General features: G+C 37.2%; 1 protein-coding gene across 1 annotated transcript in view; it reads left to right on the plus strand.

Moving 5' to 3' along the window:
- Nucleotides 1-14,824, plus strand: part of LINGO2 (leucine rich repeat and Ig domain containing 2) — a 366,319-nt gene extending 351,495 nt beyond the window's left edge. The window contains exon 2 of the mRNA XM_053702582.1: nucleotides 10,790-14,824. Coding sequence (XP_053558557.1) covers nucleotides 10,815-12,653 — 1,839 coding nt within the window. The 5' untranslated portion in view covers nucleotides 10,790-10,814 and the 3' untranslated portion in view covers nucleotides 12,654-14,824. The remainder of the gene's footprint in view (nucleotides 1-10,789) is intronic.
- Nucleotides 14,825-25,896: the final 11,072 nt, after the last annotated feature.

The following is a 25,896-nucleotide window of genomic DNA, read 5'->3' on the forward strand; positions in this document are numbered from 1 at the left end:
ACTAGACCATACAACACAGACTTTTAGTTTAGTGTACTGTAGTCATCAGAGCAGATATTGGAGAGTATGGAGGTGTCCAAAAGAAAACGGAGAGGGTCTACTGGTCACTTAATAAATGCGTTATAGCTCACAATTTATATAGTTGGTGCTAAAGCTGAGGCAGCTTTTGTTTATCACAGAGATGGAGTGAGTACCCTGGTGTATGTGGTTTTGGTGAGCGTGTTCTCTGCTATTTACTCCATTTGTTTGGCATTGGATGTGAGTATATAGGGAGCAGTTTACCAGTACAGACTCTGAGAATGATGTACTATACTTTTTTATATTGTGCAGAGTGAACTTGTTTACACCAGGGCCACTCTTGCTACAACTAATACCATGGGAAATAAGATTTTAGCTTGTTTAACGCTAGTAATAATTACCTTGTATAAAAAAAAAAATTCTTTTCTTTTGTTGTTCTTTCAACAAAGGATAACAAAAGAACAAATTATTGATGATATAAGTAAAATAAAAAGTTTCTTAAAATTACATTCTATATAAAAAAAATTGAAAGTTAAATTTTGATTTTCATATCAATCTACTTGGTGTTTGCTCCTTACTTGTAAGATTTGTTAGTTTAATAGTACAATAAATCCTTACTGATTATTACATCAGTTTCAACAGTGTTAGTCAGTTCTCCGTTAAAATTTAGTGCAGCATAACCTATTACTTTATATCTTTTCTTTTCATTTTTAAATGTTTAAATTTTAAATATTTAAATGTTCTAAACCTAGGTAAAGATTCACATTACTGTGAACATTGTTCTTTTGAGTAACCATCATCTCCTGGCTTTGTAGCCAAATGATTGACAGTTTAAGAAGGTAAATTTCTGATTTCCAAACCCTCTGCCCCATCCCTCCCCAAAATCCTGTACATTTTGTAGTAAAATGGGAAAAGTGGGGCAGGCATTACAGGGTTATTGTTCTGTATAAAAATATTATATCAGCAGGTATTTTAGTGAAGGACATGTGAATACACAAAGGACCAGATTACAAGTGAAGCAGTATTTAACACTCCAGATTGCACGCTACCTCTGCTAGAAGTAGCATTTTTGTGCATTGAATAACGCTCGTATTACAAGTTGAAAGAAAAAAGTTTTTGCATGCGCACTAACCCTATGGACGAACTTTTTGCGCGCAAACCAGATTGCATGTTCTCAAGTGCGCTAATCTGACATAAAAAAAAGTTCACATTCCTATGTTCTTCATATAGCAGAATATGTTCTATTTATTAATAAATATATATATATATATATATATATATATAAAATGGTGTTTTATATATGTCTGTAAATACATATACACCCATATAAATACATATGTTTACACACACACACAAACATATATACAGGGAGTGCAGAATTATTAGGCAAGTTGTATTTTTGAGGATTAATTTTATTATTGAACAACAACCATGTTCTCAATGAACCCAAAAAACTAATTAATATCAAAGCTGAATAGTTTTGAAGTAGTTTTTAGTTTGTTTTTAGTTATAGCTATTTTAGGGGGATATCTGTGTGTGCAGGTGACTATTACTGTGCATAATTATTAGGCAACTTAACAAAAAACAAATATATACCCATTTCAATTATTTATTTTTACCAGTGAAACCAATATAACATCTCAATATTCACAAATATACATTTCTGACATTCAAAAACAAAACAAAAACAAATCAGTGACCAATATAGCCACCTTTCTTTGCAAGGACACTCAAAAGCCTGCCATCCATGGATTCTGTAAGTGTTTTGATCTGTTCACCATCAACATTGCGTGCAGCAGCAACCACAGCCTCCCAGACACTGTTCAGAAAGGTGTACTGTTTTCCCTCCTTGTAAATCTCACATTTGATGATGGACCACAGGTTCTCAATGGGGTTCAGATCAGGTGAACAAGGAGGCCATGTCATTAGATTTTCTTCTTTTATACCCTTTCTTGCCAGCCATGCTGTGGAGTACTTGGACGCGTGTGATGGAGCATTGTCCTGCATGAAAATCATGTTTTTCTTGAAGGATGCAGACTTCTTCCTGTACCACTGCTTGAAGAAGGTGTCTTCCAGAAACTGGCAGTAGGACTGGGAGTTGAGCTTGACTCCATCCTCAACCCGAAAAGGCCCCACAAGCTCATCTTTGATGATACCAGCCCAAACCAGTACTCCACCTCCACCTTGCTGGCGTCTGAGTCGGACTGGAGCTCTCTGCCCTTTACCAATCCAGCCACGGGCCCATCCATCTGGCCCATCAAGACTCACTCTCATTTCATCAGTCCATAAAACCTTAGAAAAATCAGTCTTGAGATATTTCTTGGCCCAGTCTTGACGTTTCAGCTTGTGTGTCTTGTTCAGTGGTGGTCGTCTTTCAGCCTTTCTTACCTTGGCCATGTCTCTGAGTATTGCACACCTTGTGCTTTTGGGCACTCAAGTGATGTTGCAGCTCTGAAATATGGCCAAACTGGTGGCAAGTGGCATCTTGGCAGCTGCACGCTTGACTTTTCTCAGTTCATGGGCAGTTATTTTGCGCCTTGGTTTTTTCCACACGCTTCTTGCGACCCTGTTGACTATTTTGAATGAAACGCTTGATTGTTCGATGATCACTCTTCAGAAGCTTTGCAATTTTAAGAGTGCTGCATCCCTCTGCAAGATATCTCACTATTTTTGACTTTTCTGAGCCTGTCAAGTCCTTCTTTTGACCCATTTTGCCAAAGGAAAGGAAGTTGCCTAATAATTATGCACACCTGATATAGGGTGTTGATGTCATTAGACCACACCCCTTCTCATTACAGAGATGCACATCACCTAATATGCTTAATTGGTAGTAGGCTTTCGAGCCTATACAGCTTGGAGTAAGACAACATGCATAAAGAGGATGATGTGGTCAAAATACTCATTTGCCTAATAATTCTGCTCTCCCTGTATATATATATATATATATATATATATATACACACATACATACATACATACATATGATGTCTAAATATGTATTTATGTTAAAGCCCTTTGCCTGCCTCTTTTTTTGTGTGTGCAATATTTCCCCCCCAATAATTTGTATTACATAGTGTTATAATTAGTGTAACTGTACTTTTTAATGTATTTTCAATGTGTTTTGTGACACTTTTTTGTTTTTGCAAAATAGTTAACCAGAGCTCTGAGAATGTGGTAATCATTCTAATGTAAATCGTGATTGCACTCACACATTCACATTTGCTTTCAACTTGTAATACGAGTGCAACACCCAACACACGCAACCACCCGCTATAAATCCCTTTTCACTAGCGCATAACTGTTAGTGCGCAACTGGTAATCTGGCCCAAATTGTTTTAAAAGTATTTAATACTTTCATTTTGTTTGCACAGGTTTCAAGACTTTGCATATGAAGCTTAGGGGAAATTATGATGTGGCCAGCTAGGGATAGATATAAATGATCATGTGGTCTGATCTAACCTATCACTGTGAAGAATGAGGCACATTTCTACTTGGGGCTCTATGTACTAAGTAGCATAAGCTGCTGCGGATCCCTAGCGGAGTATGTTTACACCAACAGCTATGAAAGAAGCCACATTAAATTGGCAGAAAGAAATCACCCTAAACTGGCTTGCTCGGATGATTGACAGGTCAATCTCTTACATGATTGTTCATACGAGGGAAGGGGTGGCATTACACTCTCACTTGAATGTGTAATGGTACATACGGCAGTGGACAAGTTGAGAACCTTGTCCGCACACAGTTTAATTAATGTGGCCGATAATATTGAAAATTTTTATTCGTATGAGTACATTCCAGTTTTCGCTAGAAGTATTTTTGCAATATTTATACACTAAAATGCTTCCGGTAAATGTTATTTTTTCAGGGATATAAGCACATATTGTGTTTTTTTAAAGTTCACTGCACATACATTCACACACTGCGTTTGCTCAGATAGATCGAGTCAATGACTGTTAAAGGGACACTGTACCCAAATTTTTTCTTTTGTAATTCAGAAAGAGCATGCAATTTTAAGCAACTTTCTAATTTACTCCTATTATCAATTTTTCTTCGTTCTCTTGCTATCATTATTTGAAAAAGAAGGCATCTAAGCTTTTTTTTATTTGAGTACTCTGGACAGCACTTTTTTATTGGTGGATGGATTTATCCACCAATCAGCAAGGACAACCCAGATTGTTCACCAAAAATGGGCCGGCATCTAAACTTACATTCTTGCATTTCAAATAAAGATACCAAGAGAATGAAGAAAATTTGATAATAGGAGTAAATTAGAAAGTTGCTTAAAATGTCATGCTCAATCTGAATAACGAAAGAAAAATTTTGGGTACAGTGTCCCTTTAAGTACACATAATGCAAACCACCTTGGACTCACCGAGTTGGTTCACAAATTAAATGCAGGTGCACTTGCACACATAGTATATGTAATAATTATCTCTTCTTTGCCCCTAACTAAACAATTTTATTCTGACATAATTATGCCATAGTTCTCTTGTTCTTAGCATGAGATGCATTCTGATTGACTCAAGTTTGGTTGACTAAATGTAAGCTTTTCTTATAGGGGTATAGGATCAAATAAGTGGATTGTAAATTTTACTACATAATTATAGAAATGTAGGGGATGCCTGATTTGTTCTTTTGTTTTTTTAGGGAAAACAGTTGTATATTGCAACGTGGCTTATTATAGCTCTGTTTAACTGGACAGGATGCCTACATTTGCTGTTTTGTTTGATCCCAAGAAGAGAATACTTAATGGCAGGATAGCTTATGCAATGGTCATTTGGAAAAACTCCTTAAGCTCCTTACATGATCTCTTAATGATAAAGATTATGTGATAAAATAAACTAAGTTAAAATTAATGTTTTGTAGTCCTGCAAACTGTAGAAAACTTACAATTTTACAGATTCAAATATTTAAAGGGACACTGAACCCAAAATTTTTCTTTTGTGATTCGGATAGAGCATGAATTTTTAAGCAACTTTCTAATTTACTCCTATTATCAAATTTTCTTTATTCTCTTGGTATCTTTATTTGAAATGCAAGAATCTAAGTTCAGATGCCGGCCCATTTTGGTGAACAACCTGGGTTGTCCTTGCTGATTGGTGGAAAAAATCCATCCACCAATCAAAAAGTGCTGTCCAGAGTTCTTAACCCAAAAAAGCTTAGATGGCTTTTATTTCAAATAAAGATAGCAAGAGAACGAAGAAAAATTGATAATAGGAGTAAATTAGAAAGTTGCTTAAAATTACATGCTCTATCTGAATCACAAAAGAAAAAAAATTGGGTTCAGTGTCCCTTTAACATTTTTTTTTTTTTTTTTTTTTTTTTTTTTTATTTTGAGGTTGTGCGAAAACATTACAACTTATATAAGACATGTCAGTAAGACAAACATAAATGGTACATTTCAGTATGACAATTTCTATGGAAATAACAGACAAAATTCTCAATAGGAATAATCATATGGAACCTCTTTTTCTATTTTACATGAGCTGAATTTAACAATTTGAGTGGTCGCTTTTGGACCTGCTGGTTTAGAACACCTTAACAAATGATGCTTTGAATGATAGCAAAAATTGAATATTGGATGCATAATGTTAAATTTAACTTATAAGTAGGAATGAACAATGTTAGTAGATTGTTGCAGGCGGGTGCGGCATAGAGTAGATAAGCCGCATAGTTAATCTTCCTCAACAAGGAAGCATATTATGTTATATGGGGGGGGGGAAGTGGTCATTAAAACATGGTAGGCCACATACAGTAAAGGGTCTATCTCCATAGAGACAAACAAAATAGCCCAGTAGCAATTATATGATGACTGGACCAAACAAGGGATAAACTTTTCCTAGGAACTTACTGGTAAACAAATCGAAAAACTAGAACAAACGGAGAGAGTCTTTCAGAAAACACTTGTGGTTAAGACACAGTGGATTTTGAAAAGTAAGAAATAAAGTATATATATGAACCCACACTTTATCGTGGTCTGATGACAAGTTTAGCCTATGTCTCGTTTGAGGTCCCACTGTGCAGCAGACTGTATCCTAACAATGCTAGATTGAGGCATAAGAGATGTTGGTGTATTCCCTATGTGTAAACTGAAAGCATGCAAGCTTGGATAAATTAGAGTGTAGGTACATGAGTGTCAGAGTAGAACACAAGACCGCCACAGGGCATGGGCCCTATGCCCGCGGCCGTCAACGTGTAACTGTTTCAATCCCACTCAGGCACTGTCTATAACAGGTAGGTATATAGGTTACTCTAGAGAAAACATACAATAGTTAATCACATTTAGTAGGTCAATAAACTATAGAAATAATGTGGCTGAAAAACCGGAGCCACTATTAGTGTGCACCAAAGTTTCGGAACCATGTCAGATGTTATGGGTAGGCTTACATATTAGGTACAGAACTGTTAGTAGTCCTGCCAATATCCATGTACAGATATCTTTCTACTATTAAGGTACCTTGCAAGATCAAGTTACAAGCGCAAAAAAAAAAAAAAATTGTGTTTCTGTAAAGGATTCAATGTGTCAGGGTGCCGACAATGTACATTATTAAGTAAATGCATAGGGGATGAGTAAGTACAAAATGCAACAAACATATGAGCAAAATATAACTAAGAGGAATGTCAGTTTTCTCATTTAACCCCACTAGTAGACCCAGCAGACATATTCTAAGTGCAGAAAAGGCATGAGAAATTAACAAAGGCAACAGCTGCAGCACTTGTACAGCAGGTCGGTTCCAACAGTTGTAGGCAATGCTTTCTCAAAGACACTGAAACATTGAGGTAGTAGAAAAAAGCTAGTGCTGTGCTCTTCAAATACAACGGGATACAAGTGTGCAGACCTAAGACTCATCATTTTAACAGGAGCTCAGTTCAAATGTGGATAGGGACCAGACACATTGAAATTATGTCCTTTTAGCGGCTAGCTGCTAAGCATAGGTCACTGGAAACAGCATAAGACAGCCACAACGTTTTGACATTGGTTTAGTTCAAGCAGCTATGAGCGCACTATAGTATATTGTGCAGTTCAGATATAGTTAACCAACTCCCGTCTTAGACCGATATGTAGAGACTCCTTTGCCCTCACCAAACTGAGGCGTCCAGCCTCCCCAGCAAGCTTCCATCAAGCGTGCCCTCTGGGGGATTAGATCTCCTAACGGTGATTCCCCACCCGGTTTAGCAGGCAGTGTATCAGTAGCGGTATTTTTATTGTGTAGAGTCAGTACTTGTGGCGTGTCCATAGAGGGCCTGAGAGCCGGATCCAAGCTCCCAGGTCCCAGTAGCGCCATTTTATCCGCAGCCATGTGTCTCATTCTCCCATCGCTTTCCAGTGAGCCTGCCTTGCCTTGAGCTGCTGAGCAAATTTCTTGATGTAGCTTAGATCTCTGCCCGGTGGAGCTGCCAAACACTCTCTCGGTGGAAGCAGAGGCGCACAACATGTGCCGGGGCTCAGAAGCAGCTCCACTGACTCCATTGTCGGCCATTGTATGTAAGCAGTGAGGTGAGGTCTCGGCAATAAGCACGGAAACAGGCAGTGTATTGAAAGAGGCTTCAGGTTTGAGTCTATACGTTTCTAGGAGCTTACCGAGCTCTAACAAGATCCAGTGAGCGCTCTCCATAGTGAATATATCACTAGCTCTCGTGGCCATATGGTTGCTGTCTGCGTAGGCTGAGTTTAAACCACCGGCCCCATTTTTAGATTGTAAATAAATTCGGCTCTCCATCAGTCTGTAGCCAGGCAGTCAAGTCATAGATTTGTGTTTTGTTTTTAGATGAAATGGATAGTTAAATGCTGTATTTTATAGCAGTTAGAGCCAGAGCTCCAAAAGCTTGCGACCGTTCCTGTAGGTTGCTGGCTCCGCCCCCAAATCCCCTTTAACATTTTAAGAATTTTCTTGTGATGTGCTGAAGACTTCCGAAGAGATAACCAATTCTAAGAAACCCTAGAGTTCCTGGATGTTCCTGGATGCCTTACACACACACATATATATATATATATATATATATATATATGTGTAATATTTATTGAAGACCAGTTTGAGATCCATGTGATCTTTACAACACAATACACATGTTATTCAAACTCATTTATAAGGATAAGTAATAGCACTTAATATAAGATTTTTCTTCCCGTTGTCGGCCATACACAGGAAAAAAAATTTAAATCCTGGTTGTGGCCGGTATAAAAAAGCAGATGTTCTAGAAAACATGACATAGTAATCCATTCTTATTAAAGATGAGGAAATTTAGACACATTAAAATATCCTTTAAAAGGACAGTATACAATTATTTTTATATAACTGCATGTAATAGACACTGCTATAAAGAATAATATACACAGATACTGATATAAAAATCCAGTATAAAACAGTTTAAAAACTTACTTACAAAAACATACTTAGAAGCTCTCAGTTTAACTCTGTTGAAAAGGCAGCTGGAAAGCCCACTGCAAGTGGGAAATATCAGATACTCCCCCCTCCCCCTTCTTTTGCATATGAAAAGACCCTTTACACAAACAGGGGTAAGCTGGAGTAGGTAGCTGACGGTATTCTCATAAAACATTGGGGTTTGGTTAGGAGTCTGAAAATCAGAGCAATGTTATTTAAAAATAAGCAAAACTATACATTTAAAAAAAACAAAAAAACTTTATGGGCTATATAAATAGATAATCTACAAAGAAAATTTAAATGTATAATGTCACTTTAACTGTTGCCTAATGTAAGTATGAATGATCAACTAAAAGTGGTGTAAGGCTATAACCAGCTGTAATAGCGTAAAATTGTCTTATTTTTATTGTTTTAGATTTATACTTTATTTTATTAAGAGGTGAGTTAAATATTTTTTTGCAAATAGCCAAGTAGAGCCAAATGGAATGTCCAATCTAAACATCCAAGCCCATTCCCTAGCTCATTACTTAATAATTATCAGATCCTTTTCTCAATTGCCCACAAGAGATACTTTCAATCCGCCACACTTTAGGACCGCTACTACTTAAAGTGATGGTAATTCTGAGCCTTTAACAAATGCTAGGATTTACCATCACTAAAAATAAAGTGAAATTTAAGTAATCAGTTATTAAAAAAAGGGTGCTAAACTCACCCTGACTGTGCCACTGCAGCTTGCTAAACTCAGTAGCTCCGGCCACCAATGGCTCAGTGCTCTCCTTTTAATGAAGTGACATTTGCACCTCTAAACCAATAGCCATGCATGTCAGCTGACATTGTTCTGTATGCTACATGGCTAATGGTTTAGAGGTGCAAACTTCACCTCATTGGTAGAAGAGCGCTGTGCCATGGGCGGCCGGAGCCGCTGAGTTTAGCAAGCTGCAGTGGCAGAGTCGTGGTGAGTTTAGCACCCTTTTTTTTTAGTAACTGATGACTTAAGCTCCACTTTAACAAACACTAAGATTTATCATCACTAGAAATAAACACTCTGATTTACCAACACTTTAACTAGCATTTCAGGCTTATCGCAGTTTGATAAATGGAGCCTATATACTCTATAAGGATTATTCAAATCATGCATGGTGCAAGAATCCAAAATGTTTAGTAAACATTTCTTGACCTAAAAATTTGTACATTGGAGGGCAAAAGAGAAAACAGCGATACAATAAATAATTTTAAAAATCCATTGATTGAAAGCCCCTCACATTCTACCTCTAGTTAATCTTTATTGAGGTTTTAGGTGAAATAATAAAATATAAATGTTATGTTTTCCTAATTTATATAGCGTCAAATATACGTACTTTTGCCTCTTGCACTTTCGTCTGCTCTCCAAACACACGTTTGTCTACTGTGGTTTTCTAGATTTGCTGTGAGCATGTCAGCTGCACATTTTTAATAACATGTATAGCATACATAGTGTAGATGTTATATAGCCATGTTGCCTTCAGTATTGTTCATTCTGTAGAAATTCTTGACAAAAGAAACTATCTTAAATCTTCCTTAGAAATTGCACTTAGAGAAATTATTATGAGCAGGTGTTTGATTCGTTTCTTGAATTCAGTACATCCCATCTTAATCAGGAATAAATCTTATTACAAGTTAAAACAAACTTTGGCACGGAATTGAAAACATTGCTGCATTTAATTGAATTTGCTGAGAGTAATGTAATATTATACTATTCTAATTTACGTAACATGGAAATCAATTAACATTAAAAACAGATGTCACCATTGACATTGATTGTAGGTTTATCTTCTTTCTAGTTTACAGTAACATATAATGAATAATGTCATATTTTGATTTGAAATTCAATTTGAAAACTATGAGAAAAGGAAAGTGTTTTATAGAAAAATAATTGCCTTTTATTGCTAACAGGTCTACTACCTACTTGGTGTCAAATGTATTACATTTGCAGCTATTATGCATGAAAGATTCAACTACTCATTAAATTGTATTTTTTTACTAGTAGTAAATGATAGAACATTAAATATACATATATCAGTGTACACAGGGTTATGTTGATTCATGTTTCTAAGTAATCTTTTGCAACTTCTGTTCCTACTATGTTTTCAGTTTGCATTAAATAATTAATGGTGCTTATGACAATGAGTATTAAGTGGGCGTGACATGTTTTTCTTGTGATGTCATTATATTACTCATCTAAAATATATCAAGGTGAATCAGCCTTGAAAAAGAACATAAATAGGAAACATAAGCAACTGCTTTTCAGTTTTACAATCATTTTAGGCAGACAGGTATAAGAAAGCATTTTTTTTCCCAAGCACTATGATTATATGGACTTAACACATTTTTTTTTTTTCTTTCTGCAGGTCCGTGACCAGAAAGTTGTACTTCATGGGAGGAGTCATGCTTCACGCGGCCGCTTCTTGTTGGCATCTATTCCTTTGTTTGGCCATGGTGTTGGTCTATGTGGGATGTACAATTGGGTGTCCAGCACGATGTGAGTGCTCGGCACCAAATAAATCTGTAAGCTGCCATCGTAGACGTATCACCTCCATCCCAGAGGGTATTCCTATTGAGACTAAAATATTGGATCTAAGCAAAAACAAACTGAAAAGTGTAAATTTTGAAGAATTTTTATCCTACCCTCTGTTGGAGGAAATAGACCTTAGTGACAACATCATTTCAAATGTGGAGCCTGGAGCTTTTAATAATCTTTTCAACTTGCGTTCATTACGCTTAAAGGGAAACCGGTTAAAACTTCTACCTTTAGGAGTGTTTACAGGTTTGTCAAATTTAACAAAGCTTGACATAAGTGAAAATAAAATAGTTATTTTACTAGACTACATGTTCCAGGACCTTCATAATTTAAAGTCCCTTGAAGTTGGAGATAATGAATTAGTTTATATATCCCACAGGGCCTTTAGTGGACTGCTTAGCTTGGAGCAGCTAACTTTGGAAAAATGTAACCTAACTGCTGTACCGACTGATGCTCTTTCCCACCTTCACAATCTCTACAGTCTACATTTGAAATATCTCAACATCAACTCATTGCCTGCAGTTGCCTTCAAGAGATTATTTCGCCTAAAAATTTTGGAGATCAGCTACTGGCCTCAACTGGACATGGTGCCTCCCAATAGCTTCTATGGTTTGAATCTCACATTTCTCTCAATTACAAATACCAATCTGTCTACAATTCCATATCATGCTTTAAAACACATGATTTTCCTTACTCACTTAAACCTCTCTTATAATCCCATAAGCACCATTGAGACAGGTATGTTAGCATCCTTGATACGTCTTCAAGAACTGCACTTGGCAGGAGCTCAGCTACATACAATCGAGCCACATGCTTTCCAAGGGCTTCGGTACCTGCGTGTTCTTAATGTGTCTCAAAATCTTTTGGAGACACTGGAAGAGAATGTTTTTCATTCCACAAAAGCTCTGGAAATTCTTTGTATTGACAACAATCCTCTTATCTGTGATTGTCGACTTGTATGGATGCTACAGAGACATCCCTTGTTGCACTTTGGAGGCCAACAACCAATGTGTGCTAGCCCAGACAATGTAAAAGAAAGATCATTTAAGGAATTCCACACAACTGTATTATCTTTTTACTTTACCTGTAAAAGGCCTAAAATTCGTGACCGGGAAATGCAGCAACTACATGTGGACGAGGGCCAGAGGGTACAGATGAACTGCAATGCAGATGGAGATCCTCTACCTATGATTGCATGGGTAACCCCTCGGAGAAGACTGGTTTCTGCAAAATCCAATGGAAGAGCTACAGTGCTGGGTAATGGCACACTTGAAATTCGGGATGCACAAGTCCAAGATACTGGAACCTATGTTTGTATTGCTAGCAATGCTGCTGGGAATGATACATTTTCTGCTTCGCTTACTGTGAAAGGATTTGTTTCTGATCGTTCCTATACAAACATGACTCCTATGTTTATAACAGAATTAAATGAAACCAACACAAATGGAACCAATGCAAATATGACCTTCTCCCTTGATCTTAAGACTATATTGGTATCTACTGCAATGGGCTGTTTCACATTCCTAGGGGTGGTTTTGTTTTGTTTCCTACTCCTTTTTGTATGGAGCCGAGGGAAAGGGAAACATAAAAACAGCATTGACCTGGAATACGTACCACGTAAAAACAATGGGGCTGTAGTTGAAGCAGATGTTGCAGGAGCTGCACCCAGGAGATTTAATATGAAAATGATTTAGCAGTTTGCTGAGGGCAGAGCTTTTGTTTTTTTCCTGTGGTTATGTTTCTATCCACTAAGGCGGTCTAGCATTTTGGTCTGCTAGGTCGAGGCAGCTGTATGCAGCTGTCACTGTGTCAAATCAGATTTGTGATACTGGAAAGACTGCCCAGCTGTTCAGCAGAGACCTGTAACCTGAGGGCAGGAACATGAGGGCATTCCATGGAGTTGTTCTACTAATTGTTTGCATTGCAAATATCGGCATTCTGGGGATCTCAGTAACAAACTGTTGGCTCATTCTCATGGACAATTATTCAACATTTTTTACCACTACAGAAAAAAACTAAACAAAAAAACAAAACAAAAAAAAAACAAGACAAACAAACCTACAGTGTAGGGTTGACATAAAAATATGACACATGTCCAAAACATTATACAGTGTAATTTGTAGCTATAAATATCATTTGTTTAATCTGAGCTTCATCCTTTCTTGTTGATTTCACACTACAAATCGGAGTAGCTTATTTTATTCATATGTTTTTGTGCCCACCCTTAAGCAATACAAATGAGAGATTGTGCTTTTTCTCCACTGTTAATGAATTTAATGTGGCCATACATCTCTATTTAAAGATCACATGCCACGCAGCTCTAAAGTACAGGGACATATTATGAGCTATAACACTAAATGCAAAATATTTTGTTCTGTCAATGATATATAAATTCCTCTAGTTTGGTTAATATTTTATGAGATGTTTCTCTATCCACAATCAAAGCACTTTCCTGTAGGACAGTGATAAATTACATCATTTAAGATCCTATAAAATATTAACCAATTCAATCTTAAACAGTTTGAGGTCAACAAAAGTCATTGTTTTAATATCCGTGGTTTGTTATTGAAATATATGTCAAACAAAATCTATGTTTTAACACCATTTCAACAAAACTATCTGAACATGCCAAACAGGTAATTAAATCCTTTGCAACAGAACACATTTTTTTCCCCTATCATAAACAGGGAAACAATATTTTCAGGTTAATAGATACTTGGTTGTATTAACTTGTGTTCATATTTATAAAGACATGCACCTGATATTTGATACAGAGCTGAGTTATTTTTTTATAAACAATATCACAATGGACCAGTTTACTGTAACAGAAATATACGGGCTTTACCCAGAGGAATAGAAGTTAATAAGCTGTAGCGATCAGTAGACACGTTTTACTATGTGGGAGGCAAAAGCATAGGCCAGAATAATACTGTTACTTATTACGACATGCAGTAAATGTTGTTAGGAATTTAGTGTTGAGAAGATTATATCTATGAATCTTTCCGAGAGAAACCATATCTTGCAATATTAGGGGGAAAAAATCAACAGCAGAATCTCTACTTACATCCCACAAGAAATGTGTGCAGAAAGCCATTGAAATATCAGTGTTTTATTTCAGTATATGTGTTTTATTTTATTAAGAGTAGAGTTAAATTTTAAAACCTTGCTAACCCCACGTGCAATAGACAAAAATCCTCTACAGTGCTTTATTTGAAAGCTTTTATCTTTTTATGAAATTATTTCATGTTTATTTGTTTTTGCCATGAAACATATTTTAGCAGAGAGTGGGATGTTTTACACTTAGGGATAAATAATGTTATAGTATAATATCACATTGAGTACTTTTTTTTATATCTCATAAGAACATTGCGAATCTTTTTTAAAAAAAAAATCAATCTTTAGAAATGGGATAGTTATCAACATATTGACAAGCAAATTTATTATTACTTTTTGGTCCCTAAAGAGTATATATATATATATATATAATTATAGATTATTTATGAAATAAAGGAGTAATGAATAACAAATAATTGGTTGCATTGGCAGAAAAAAATAATATTAGGTAATCATGAAAGGGCTCACAATTAAAGATGTTTTCATAACTCATTGTAGGACCATATCAATCCAGATTCATGCTGTTCCAGTGCTGCACAGTTAATTATGCTAACATACAATGGTTCTGATAGGAGTAGCTGTTTATTAGTGTTCCAGCCAGTGCTAAAAACTCTATGTTGTATCCACTGTTTTGCTTTGAATGCTCATATGAGATCTTTTTTTTAAAGTTATGAATAATTGAAGCATTGATGACATTGAAAAGTGGTAAATTGTTTAACATCAAAGAATAAAACTCAAACATTCAACATCATGTTCCATGTGTTGGTTTTCCTATATTCAGCTTGATTCCTAGGGGGTTAAAAACATGCAACCTCAATGTGAACAGTGCTTCAAAAAGTAATTGCATGCTTTAAAATTTTTGTTTCTATTGCCTCTATTTTGCAATTCAAAAAGTTTTGCTTCATCTTCCACACTCTAGAAATGATAGACACGCATGCGCACATAACACACAGCTCACATATACACACACCTAAAGCATGCGCGCATAACACACAGCTCACACATACACACACCTAACGCATGCGCACATAAAACACAGCTCACACATACACACACCTAACGCATGCGCACATAACACACAGCTCACACATACACACACCTAATGCATGCGCACATAACACACAGCTCACACATACAGACACCTAACGCATGCACACATAACACACAGCTCACACATACAGACACCTAACGCATGCGCACATAACACACAGCTCACACATACACACACCTAATGCATGCGCACATAACACACAGCTCACACATACAGACACCTAACGCATGCACACATAACACACAGCTCACACATACACACACCTAACGCATGCGCACATAACACACAGCTCACACATACACACACCTAACGCATGCGCACATAAAACACAGCTCACACATACACACACACACACCTAACGTATGCGCACATAACACACAGCTCACACATACACACACCTAACGCATGCGCACATAACACACAGCTCACACATACACTCACCTAACGCATGCGCACATAACACACAGCTCACACATACAGACACCTAACGCATGCGCACATAACACACAGCTCACACATACACACACCTAACGCATGCGCACATAGCACACAGCTCACACATACACACACCTAACGCATGCGCACATAACACACAGCTCACACATACACACACTTAACGCATGCGCACATAACACACAGCTCACACATACAGATACCTAATGCATGCACACATAACACACAGCTCACACATACACACACCTAATGCATGCACACATAACACACAGCTCACACATACACACACCTAACGCATGCGCACATAGCACACAGCTCACACATACACACACCTAACGCATGCGCACATAACACACAGCTCACACATACACACACTTAACGCATGCGCACATCACACACTGCTCACACATACAGATACCTAATGCATGCACACATAACACACAGCTCACACATACACACACCTAATGCATGCACACATAACACACAGCTCACACATACACACACCTAACGCCTGCGCACATAGCACACAGCTCACACATACACACACCTAACGCATGCGCACATAGCACACAGCTCACACATACACACACCTAATGCATGGGCACATAGCACACAGCTCACACATACACACACCTAACGCATGCGCACATAACACACAGCTCACACATACACACACCTAACGCATGCGCACATAAAACACAGCTAACACATACAGATACCTAATGCATGCACACATAACACACAGCTCACACATACACACACCTAATGCATGCACACATAACACACAGCTCACACATACACACACCTAACACCTGCGCACATAGCACACAGCTCACACATACACACACCTAACGCATGTGCACATAACACACAGCTCACACATACACACACTTAACGCATGCGCACATAACACACAGCTCACACATACACACACCTAACGCATGCGCACATAAAACACAGCTAACACATACACACACCTAACGCATGCACACATAACACACAGCTCACACATACACACACCTAACGCATGCGCACATAAAACACAGCTAACACATACACACACCTAACGCATGCACACATAACACACAGCTCACACATACAGATACCTAATGCATGCACACAGAACACACAGCTCACACATACACACACCTAACGCATATGCACATAAAACACAGCTAACACATACACACACCTAACGCATGCACACATAACACACAGCTCACACATACAGATACCTAATGCATGCACACATAACACCCAGCTCACACATACACACACCTAATGCATGCTCACATAACACACAGCTCACACATACACACACCTAACGCCTGCGCACATAGCACACAGCTCACACATACACACACCTACATATTATGCTCACTCATCATTTTCAAACACTCGTAAACAATTGCTCGCATTACATTATAGCCCTGAATAGAAGTTACTTAAAGGGACAGTCTACTCCAGAATTTTTATTGTTTTAAAAGATAGATAATCCCTTTATGACCTTTTCCCCAGTTTTGCATAACCAACACAGTTATATTTAATATACTTTTTACCTCTGTGATTACCTTGTATCTAAACCTCTGTAAACTGTCCCCTTATGTCAGTTCTTTTGACAGACGTGCATAGCAAATCAATGTTGTCTCATAAGTAACTCCAAGAGAGTGAGCACAATGTTATCTATATGGCACACACGAACTAGTGCTGTCTAACTGTGAAAAACTTTAAAATGCACTGAGATAAGAGGTGGCCTTTAAGGGCTTAGAAATTAGCATATCAGCCTACCTATGTTTAGCTTTCAACAAAGAATACCAAGAGAACAAAGCAAATTTGATGATAAAAGTAAATTGGAAAGTTGTTTATAATGGTATACCCTACCTGAATCATGCAAGTTTAATTTTAACTAGACTGTCCCTTTAATGCAAAAATGAGTACTATTAAAATCAAATTCTTTATTAAAAGCATATATTGTTAAAGAGACATTAAAAACTTTGAGATAGTAGTATAAAATGATAAATAATAAATACATAAAAAACCTCTGCAATATGCTTTCATTGTTTATTTTGTCCCCTTTTCCTGCAATTCCATTCTGAAATTATGAGCATTTCAGTTTCTGTTAGAAATGGAAGTGCAGAACACTGTTATATTCCACTCAGCCATTGGCTGCACACTCTAGTGACCTATTTATAACTGTCTCTGATTGGCTACTGCAGCAAAGGTAATCGAAGTTACAACATGGCAGCTCCCATTGTTTTATAGACATTAAAACTTTACACTTATTTTGTCACTATTTAAACAACTAATCAAATTTTTAAAAATAAATCGACAAGACAACTTATCTTTTCTTTGTATGCATCATTCTATCTAGCATTTATTTAGTGTTTAATGTCCCTTTAAATGATGATTTGCTTAAACAAAACAAGATTAACAATAGATACATAGATAATCGATAGATATGGTTATTTGTTAATAATTTATAGAAAGTAGCTAGAGTATTTTCAGGCTTTACATACTAAGAGGTTGATTTATCAATCTATCAACAAGTTCTTAAACCTTGAATCACCCTAGGCGCAAACCACCTAAGGTGCATAAACCAGTAATGAGTTTATTATGTCTGCATTGACAAAAAGCTTATTGCATTGGCGCTAAATTTTCGATACCATATTGGCATCTTGTGGCTAAGTTATTAGCTGTTGTATGATTATTTACAATATTGTTCTTTCTCACTCCTAAACTCATAAATATCTACTCATATTAACATAATAGTTGTGCGTATATATATATATATATATATATATATATATATATATACACACACGGAGAGAGAATCACACTCACAGAATGAACAACCAGCTCAATACCATTGTTAGCCTGTTCTATGGAGATTTACCAACTGGGTGCAGCTTCTTTTAGCCCAGTAATGCTTTTCACAGAGTAGAACTTTCCTGTATTATATCAGTCTGATCCCGCATATTACGGTCAGTCCAGCACCGAAATACCACGCAATTCCTCCCTGAACAAGGAACAAAGCAACCCCGGATCGTCTGGTTGCCCCTTTTTCCCATAGGAACTTTCCTGTAGTATTTCAGTCTGATCCCGCTTCCGTATGTATATGTATATATTTCATAATATTTAAATCTTTTTTCCAATTATCATGCTTTAACGCACTGTGCCTGATAACAGGTGCTTCTAACACTATCCCTACAGTGTTTAAAGCTTCAGAAGAGTCACATAACAAACATGTTTCAAACCTGAATCTTGACACAAATATGATTATGTATGGCTTTATGAGTTTAAAAAGTGGCTTTCAGGGATAAAGTGCATCAATTTGCATTTTTATTCAGAATGGTCAAATGGTTCATTCATGTTCCAAACAAGATTAAATGTTCAATGTATCATAAATGTAAGAATTTGTGCAGATGTTTTTAGTACAAATTTGTACTCTCTGTTTGATAAAGTAGCTTATAAATAGAAATTGCATACATTTTATTCTTCAATACAGTTTTCATTTGGGAAATATAAAGAGAACTTAGCTTTCACCTCCATGTTTCAACCATATATAATAATGGGCTTTTACCATTCAGTTATATGAGCATATTTACCAGATCTAATGGTAACAGCTTGTTGTTAAGAATGTTTCTATACAGTGCTCCAGGTATTTTCTATTAGTACTGTTGGTACAGTAGCAAAAATGAAGCAATCACATTCCATTTGCCATACATTTTAAAGGTACATAATACCCAAATTATTTAAAATGGATGCAGTGTAACTGTAAAAAGCTGACAAGAAAATATCACCTTTAAACCTCTATGTAAAAAAGGAAGATATTATGGCCTCTATTTATCAAGCTGTCTACTTTCTAGCATTCGCCGCCCCAATACGCTCGCCGCTGCGGACCTGAATACGTTCGCCAAATTTATCAAGAAAGCTGTCAAAAAGCCGCACACCAAATACGGTGTGATGAGCAGCGGACTGTTGTTAACTAACAGTCATTGATCTCGCTGCTCATCGGCTTATTCGCAGCTTTCTTGCTAGCCTGTCATTAAGCACCCACACTATACTATACTGTTTTACCCCCTAAACCGCCGCTCCCGGTGCCCCCGCAACTAAATAAACTTATTAACCCCTAAACCGCTGCTCCCGGACCCCACCGTAACTCTAATAAATATATTTACCCCTAAATTACTGCTCCCGGACCCCGCCGCCACCTACATTATACCTATTAACCCCTAATCTGCTGCCCCCTATACTGCCGCCATCTATATAAAGTTATTAACCCCTATCCTGCCGATCCCAGACCCCGCCGCCACTAAATAAATTGTTTAACCCCTAAACCACCGCACCCGGAGCCCGCCGCCACCTACATTACATTTATTTACCCCTATCCTGCCCCCCTACACCGCCGCCACCTACATTACATTTAATAACTCCTAATCTGCCCCCCCTACACCGCCGCCACTATATTAAATGAATTAACCCCTTAACCTAAGTCTAACCCTAACACCCCCCTAACTTAAATATAATTTAAATACATCTAAATAAATTTAATATTATTACCTAAATTATAACTATTTAAAACTAAATACTTACCTATAAAATAAACCTTAAGATAGCTACAATATAACTAATAGTTACATTTGTATCTATCTTAGGGTTTATTTTTATTTTACAGGCAAGTTTGTATTTATTTTAACTAGGTACAATAGCTATTAAATAGTTATTAACTATTTAATAGCTACCTATCTAAAATAAATACAAATTTACCTGTAAAATAAATCCTAACCTAAGTTACAATTATACCTAACACTACACTATCATTAAATTTATTAAATTAATTAAATACAATTACCTACAATTAACTAAAATTAACTAAAGTACCAAAAAAACCCCCACTAAATTACAGAAAATAAAAAAAATTATAAGAATTTTAAACTAATTACACCTAATCTAAGCCCCCTAATAAAATAAAAAAGCCCCCCAAAATAATAAAATTCCCTACCCTAAACTAAATTACAAATAGCCCTTAAAAGGGCCTTTTGCGGGGCATTGCCCCAAAGTAATCAGCTCTTTTACCTGAAAAAAAGGAAATACAACCCCTCCAACATTAAAACCCACCACCCACACACCCAACCCTACTCTAAAACCCACCCAAACCCCCCTTAAAAAAACCTAACACTACCCCCTTGAAGATCACCCTACCTTGAGCCGTCTTCACCCAGCCGGGCAGAAGTCTTCATCCGATCCGGCCAGAAGTCTTCATCAAATCTGGGCAGAAGAGGTCCTCCAAGCGGCAGAAGTCTTCATCCAAGCGACATCTTCTATCTTCATCCATCCAGAGCGGAGCAGGTCCATCTGCAATCCAGCCGACGCTGAGCCATCCTCTTCAAATGACGTCCTAACACTGAATGAAGGTTCCTTTAAATGACGTCATCCAAGATGACGTCCCTTGAATTCCGATTGGCTGATTGCATTCTATCAGCCAATCGGAATTAAGGTAGGAAAAATCCGAATGTGAGGTCAATCCTATTGGCTGATTGTATCAGCCAATCAGATTTTTCCTACCTTAATTCCGATTGGCTGATAGAATCCTATCAGCCAATCGGAATTCAAGGGACGCCATCTTGGATGACGTCATTTAAAGGAACCTTCATTCAGTGTTAGGACATCGTTTGAAGAGGATGGCTCCGCGTCGGCTGGATTGAAGATGGACCCACTCCGCTCCGGATGGATGAAGATTTCTGGCCAGATCAGATGAAGACTTCTGCCCGGCTGGGTGAAGACGGCTCAAGGTAGGGTGATCTTCAAGGGGGTAGTGTTAGGTTTTTTTTCAGGGGGGTTTAGGGGGGTTTAGATTAGGGTTGGGTGTGTCGGTGGTGGGTTTTAATGTTGGGGGGTTGTATTTCTTTTTTTTTTCAGGTAAAAGAGCTGATTACTTTGGGGCAATGCCCCGCAAAAGGCCCTTTTAAGGGCTATTTGTAATTTAGTTTAGGGTAGGGAATTTTATTATTTTGGGGTCTTTTTTATTTTATTAGGGGGCTTAGATTAGGTGTAATTAGTTTAAAATTCTTGTAATTTTTTATTTTCTGTAATTTAGTGGGGTTTTTTTTGGAACTTTAGTTAATTTTAGTTAATTTTATTTAATGTTATGTAATTGTATTTAATTAATTTAATTAATTTAATGATAGTGTAGTGTTAGGTGTAATTGTAACTTAGGTTAGGATTTATTTTACAGGTAATTTTGTATTTATTTTAGCTAAGTAGCTATTAAATAGGTAATAACTATTTAATAGCTATTGTACCTAGTTAAAATAAATACAATGTTACCTGTAAAATAAAAATAAACCCTAAGATAGATACAAATGTAACTATTAGTTATATTGTAGCTATTTTAGGATTTATTTTATAGGTAAGTATTTAGATTTATTTAAATTATATTCAAGTTAGGGGGGTTAGGGTTAGACTTAGGTTTAGGGTTTAATAACTTTAATATAGTGACGGAGGTGTAGGGGGAGCAGGATAGGGTTTAATAAGTTTAATGTAGGTGGCAGCGGTGTAGGGGGGCAGGATAGGGGTTAATCTGTATAATGTAGATGGCGGTGGGGTTCGTGAGCGGCAGTTTAGGGGTTAATAAGTATAATGTAGGTGGTGGCGGTGTAGGGGGGCAGATTAGGGGTGTTTACGCTCGGGGTACATGTTAGGGTGTTAGGTGCAGACATTTCCCATAGGAATCAATGGGATATCGGGCAGCAGCGAACATGAGCTTTCGCTGCTTTCAGACTCTCATTGATTCCTATGAGATCCGCCGCCTCCAGGGCGGCGGATTGAAAACCAGGTACGCTGGGCCGGAATAGTGGCGAGCGTACCTGGTTGTTCTTTGATAACTTCCAAAAGTAGTCAGATTGTGCCGAACTTGTGTTCGGAACATCTGGAGTGACGTAACCATCGGTCTGTGTCGGACTGAGTCCGGCGGATCGTATGTTACGTCACTAGATTCTACTTTTGCCGGTCTGTAGGGCTTGATAACTATGGCAAATCAGCCTCTCCACAAATACGCTGCAGAATTCCAGCGTATTTGCGGTTGACAGCTTGATAGAGGCTCATAACTTAAATGTTTTTCATCTCACAATAGTAAGTACACTGTAAAAGTTATGTTGTAGCTACTATCAGCTGCATTCTGAAACAAACTGAGAGAGAAAAATAACTAGCCTGTGCGTGCACACACCAGATGCACACTCCCTTGCAAGTCCCAGGACTATGTATTAGAAAAGGGAAAGAGATGGACAAAAAATGCGCGCACTCAAAGAAAAAAAGGGTAAACCAATATATGCATCCTGATTGGCTGTGAAAGGTTACTTTACAATGGAATTTGGCTACTGAGAACATTTTAAGGAAAAATATCTTCCTTTTTTAAATAGAGATATTTTCTAGTCATCTTTTTACAGATATGCTGCAGCACTTTCAAGAGCTTCAACATTTGGGTATCGTGCCTTTAACCAAAATTTTGTACAGTGGATAATAATGATTGATAATGCTCAACACATTATTTTGTGCTCAGTCCCACACAACTAATAACACATAAATCAAGTATTACCAATTGGTTGTAAATATATTTAAAGAACCACTAAATGCAGTAGAATTACATAATTAACAAGTGCATATTAAAAAGACAAAGAGTTAACACCTCAAATTAACAGTAGATTTGTTTTCTGGCATATTTATTTTTTCTCCAATTTTCTGGCCCCCCTGTACCATGTGACAGTCATCAGCCAATCACAGACTAGTTTATGTATACCCTGTGAGCTTGTGCACATGCTAAGTAGTATCTTATTCCCCAGAAAGTGTGAATATAAAAAGACTGTGCTAAATTTGATAATGGAAGTAAATTGGAAAGTGTCTTAAAACTGCATGATATTTCTGAATCATAAAAGTTTATTTTGATTTGAGTGTCCCTTTAACCAAAACTTTTGCACACACCCGATACATATATATATATATATATATATATATATATATATATATATATATATATAGTGTGCTGCATACTTTAAATGTATAGCTCAAATTAGTAGTAGCTTGCTCACTTTGCTCATTTTACAAAATTTTTCATTCATGCACAGTTGGTTCTTATCTGGGGCGCGATTCGATATACGGGCAGGTTTCGGCACAAGCGTCGAAACCTGCGCCGCCCGTAGTTTCAGCTCGCACAGCGACCTATCTCATATACTGCGCCGGAAGTTGCTAAAGTGCCGTAAGTCTGACAAATTAGCGATGTCCAGAAATCTGCATAAGTACAAATTTCTGGAGTCGCCAGTGACTTACGTCACTTTAGAAACTGCCGCTGCCTAAAAAAACTGACTAAAATATTAAATCTCCCGTTACTGTCTAACACGCCTCCCAAACATAGCCCGACACGTATACCCCTCTATCCGCAATCCCCCCTCTCACTCCTAACAATAAATGTATTAACCCCTAAACCGCCGCTCCCAGACCCCGCCACCACCTATATTAACTAATCTGAACCCCCTACACCGCCGCCACCTATATTATATATATTAACCCCTAATCTGAGCCCCCTACACCGCCGCCATCTACATTAAATGTCTAACCCCCTAATCTGATCCCCCTACACCGCTGCAAGATAAATTAAAATGATAACCCCCTAATGTGAGCCCCTACCCCACCGCCACCTACATTAAAATGATAACCCCCTAATGTGAGCCCCTACTCCGCCGCCACCTACATTAAAATGATAACCCCCTAATATGAGCCCCTACCCCGCCGCCACCTACATTAAAATGATTAACCCCTAATTTGATCCCCCTACACCCCCGCCACCTATATTAAAATTATTACCTCCTAATGTGAGCCCCCTACCCCTCAGCCACCTATTTTAACTACATTACCCCCTAATGTGAGCCCCCTACCCCGCCACCACCTATATTAAAATTATTAACGCCTAATCTAATCCCCCTACAAAGCTGCCACCTATATTAAAATTATGAACCCCTAATCTAATCCCCCTACACTGCTGCCACCTATATTAAAATTATGAACCCCTAATCTAATCCCCCTACACCGCCGCCACCTATATTAAAATTATGAACCCCTAATCTAATCCCCCTACACCGCCGCCACCTATATTAAAATTATGAACCCCTAATCTAATCCCCCTACACTGCCGCCACCTATATTAAATATATTAACCACTAAACCTAAGTCTAACGCCAACACCCCCTAACTTAATTATTATTAAAATAAATCTAAATAATTTTAATAATATTAACTAAATTATTCCTATTTAAATCTAAATACCCATAAAATAAACCCTAAGATAGCTACAATATAATTAATAATTACATTGTAGCTATTTTAGGGTTTATATTTATTTTACAGGTAACTTGGTATTTATTTTAACTATGTACAATAGCTATTAAATAGTTAATAACTATTTTATTTTGGGGGGGCTTTGTTATTTTATTAGGGAGCTTAGATTAGGTGTAATTACTTAACATTCTTGTAATATTTCTTTATTTTTTGTAATTTAGTGGGGGGGTTTTTGTAATATAGTTTAGTGTATTATATTTTAGTTTAGATAATTGTAGTTTAATTAATTTATTGATAGTGTAGGTGTATTTGTAACTTAGATTAGGATTTATTTTGTAGGTAATTTGGTAATTATTTTAACTAGGTAGCCATTAAATAGTTATTAACTATTTAATAGCTATTGTACCTAGTTAAAATAAATACCAAGTTACCTGTAAAATAAATATAATCCCTAAAATAGCTACAATGTAATTATTAATTATATTGTAGCTATTTTAGGGTTTATTTTATAGGTAAGTATTTAGATTTAAATAGGAATAATTTAGTTAATATTATTAATATTATTTAGATTTATTTTAATAATAATTAAGTTAGGGGGTGTTAGGGTTAGACTTAGGTTTAGTGGTTAATATATTTAATATAGGTGGCAGCGGTGTAGGGGGATTAGATTAGGGGTTCATAATTTTAATATAGGTGGCGGCAGTGTAGGGGGTTTAGATTAGGGGTTAATAATTTTAATATAGGTGGCGGCGGAGTAGGGGGCTCACATTAGGGGGTAAAGTAGTTAAAATAGGTGGCGGCGGGGTAGGGGGCTCACATTAGGGAGTAACACTTTTAATATAGGTGGCGGCGGGGTAGGGGCTCACATTAGGGGGTTATCATTTTAATATGGGTGGCGGCGGTGTAGGGGGATCACATTAGGGGGTTAGTCATTTAATGTAGCTGGCGGCGGGGTCCAGGAGCGGCGGTTTAGGGGTTAAACACTTTATTAG

This window comes from Bombina bombina, chromosome 2 (genome assembly GCF_027579735.1).
Source record: "Bombina bombina isolate aBomBom1 chromosome 2, aBomBom1.pri, whole genome shotgun sequence".
Classification (NCBI taxonomy): Eukaryota; Metazoa; Chordata; class Amphibia; order Anura; family Bombinatoridae; genus Bombina; species Bombina bombina.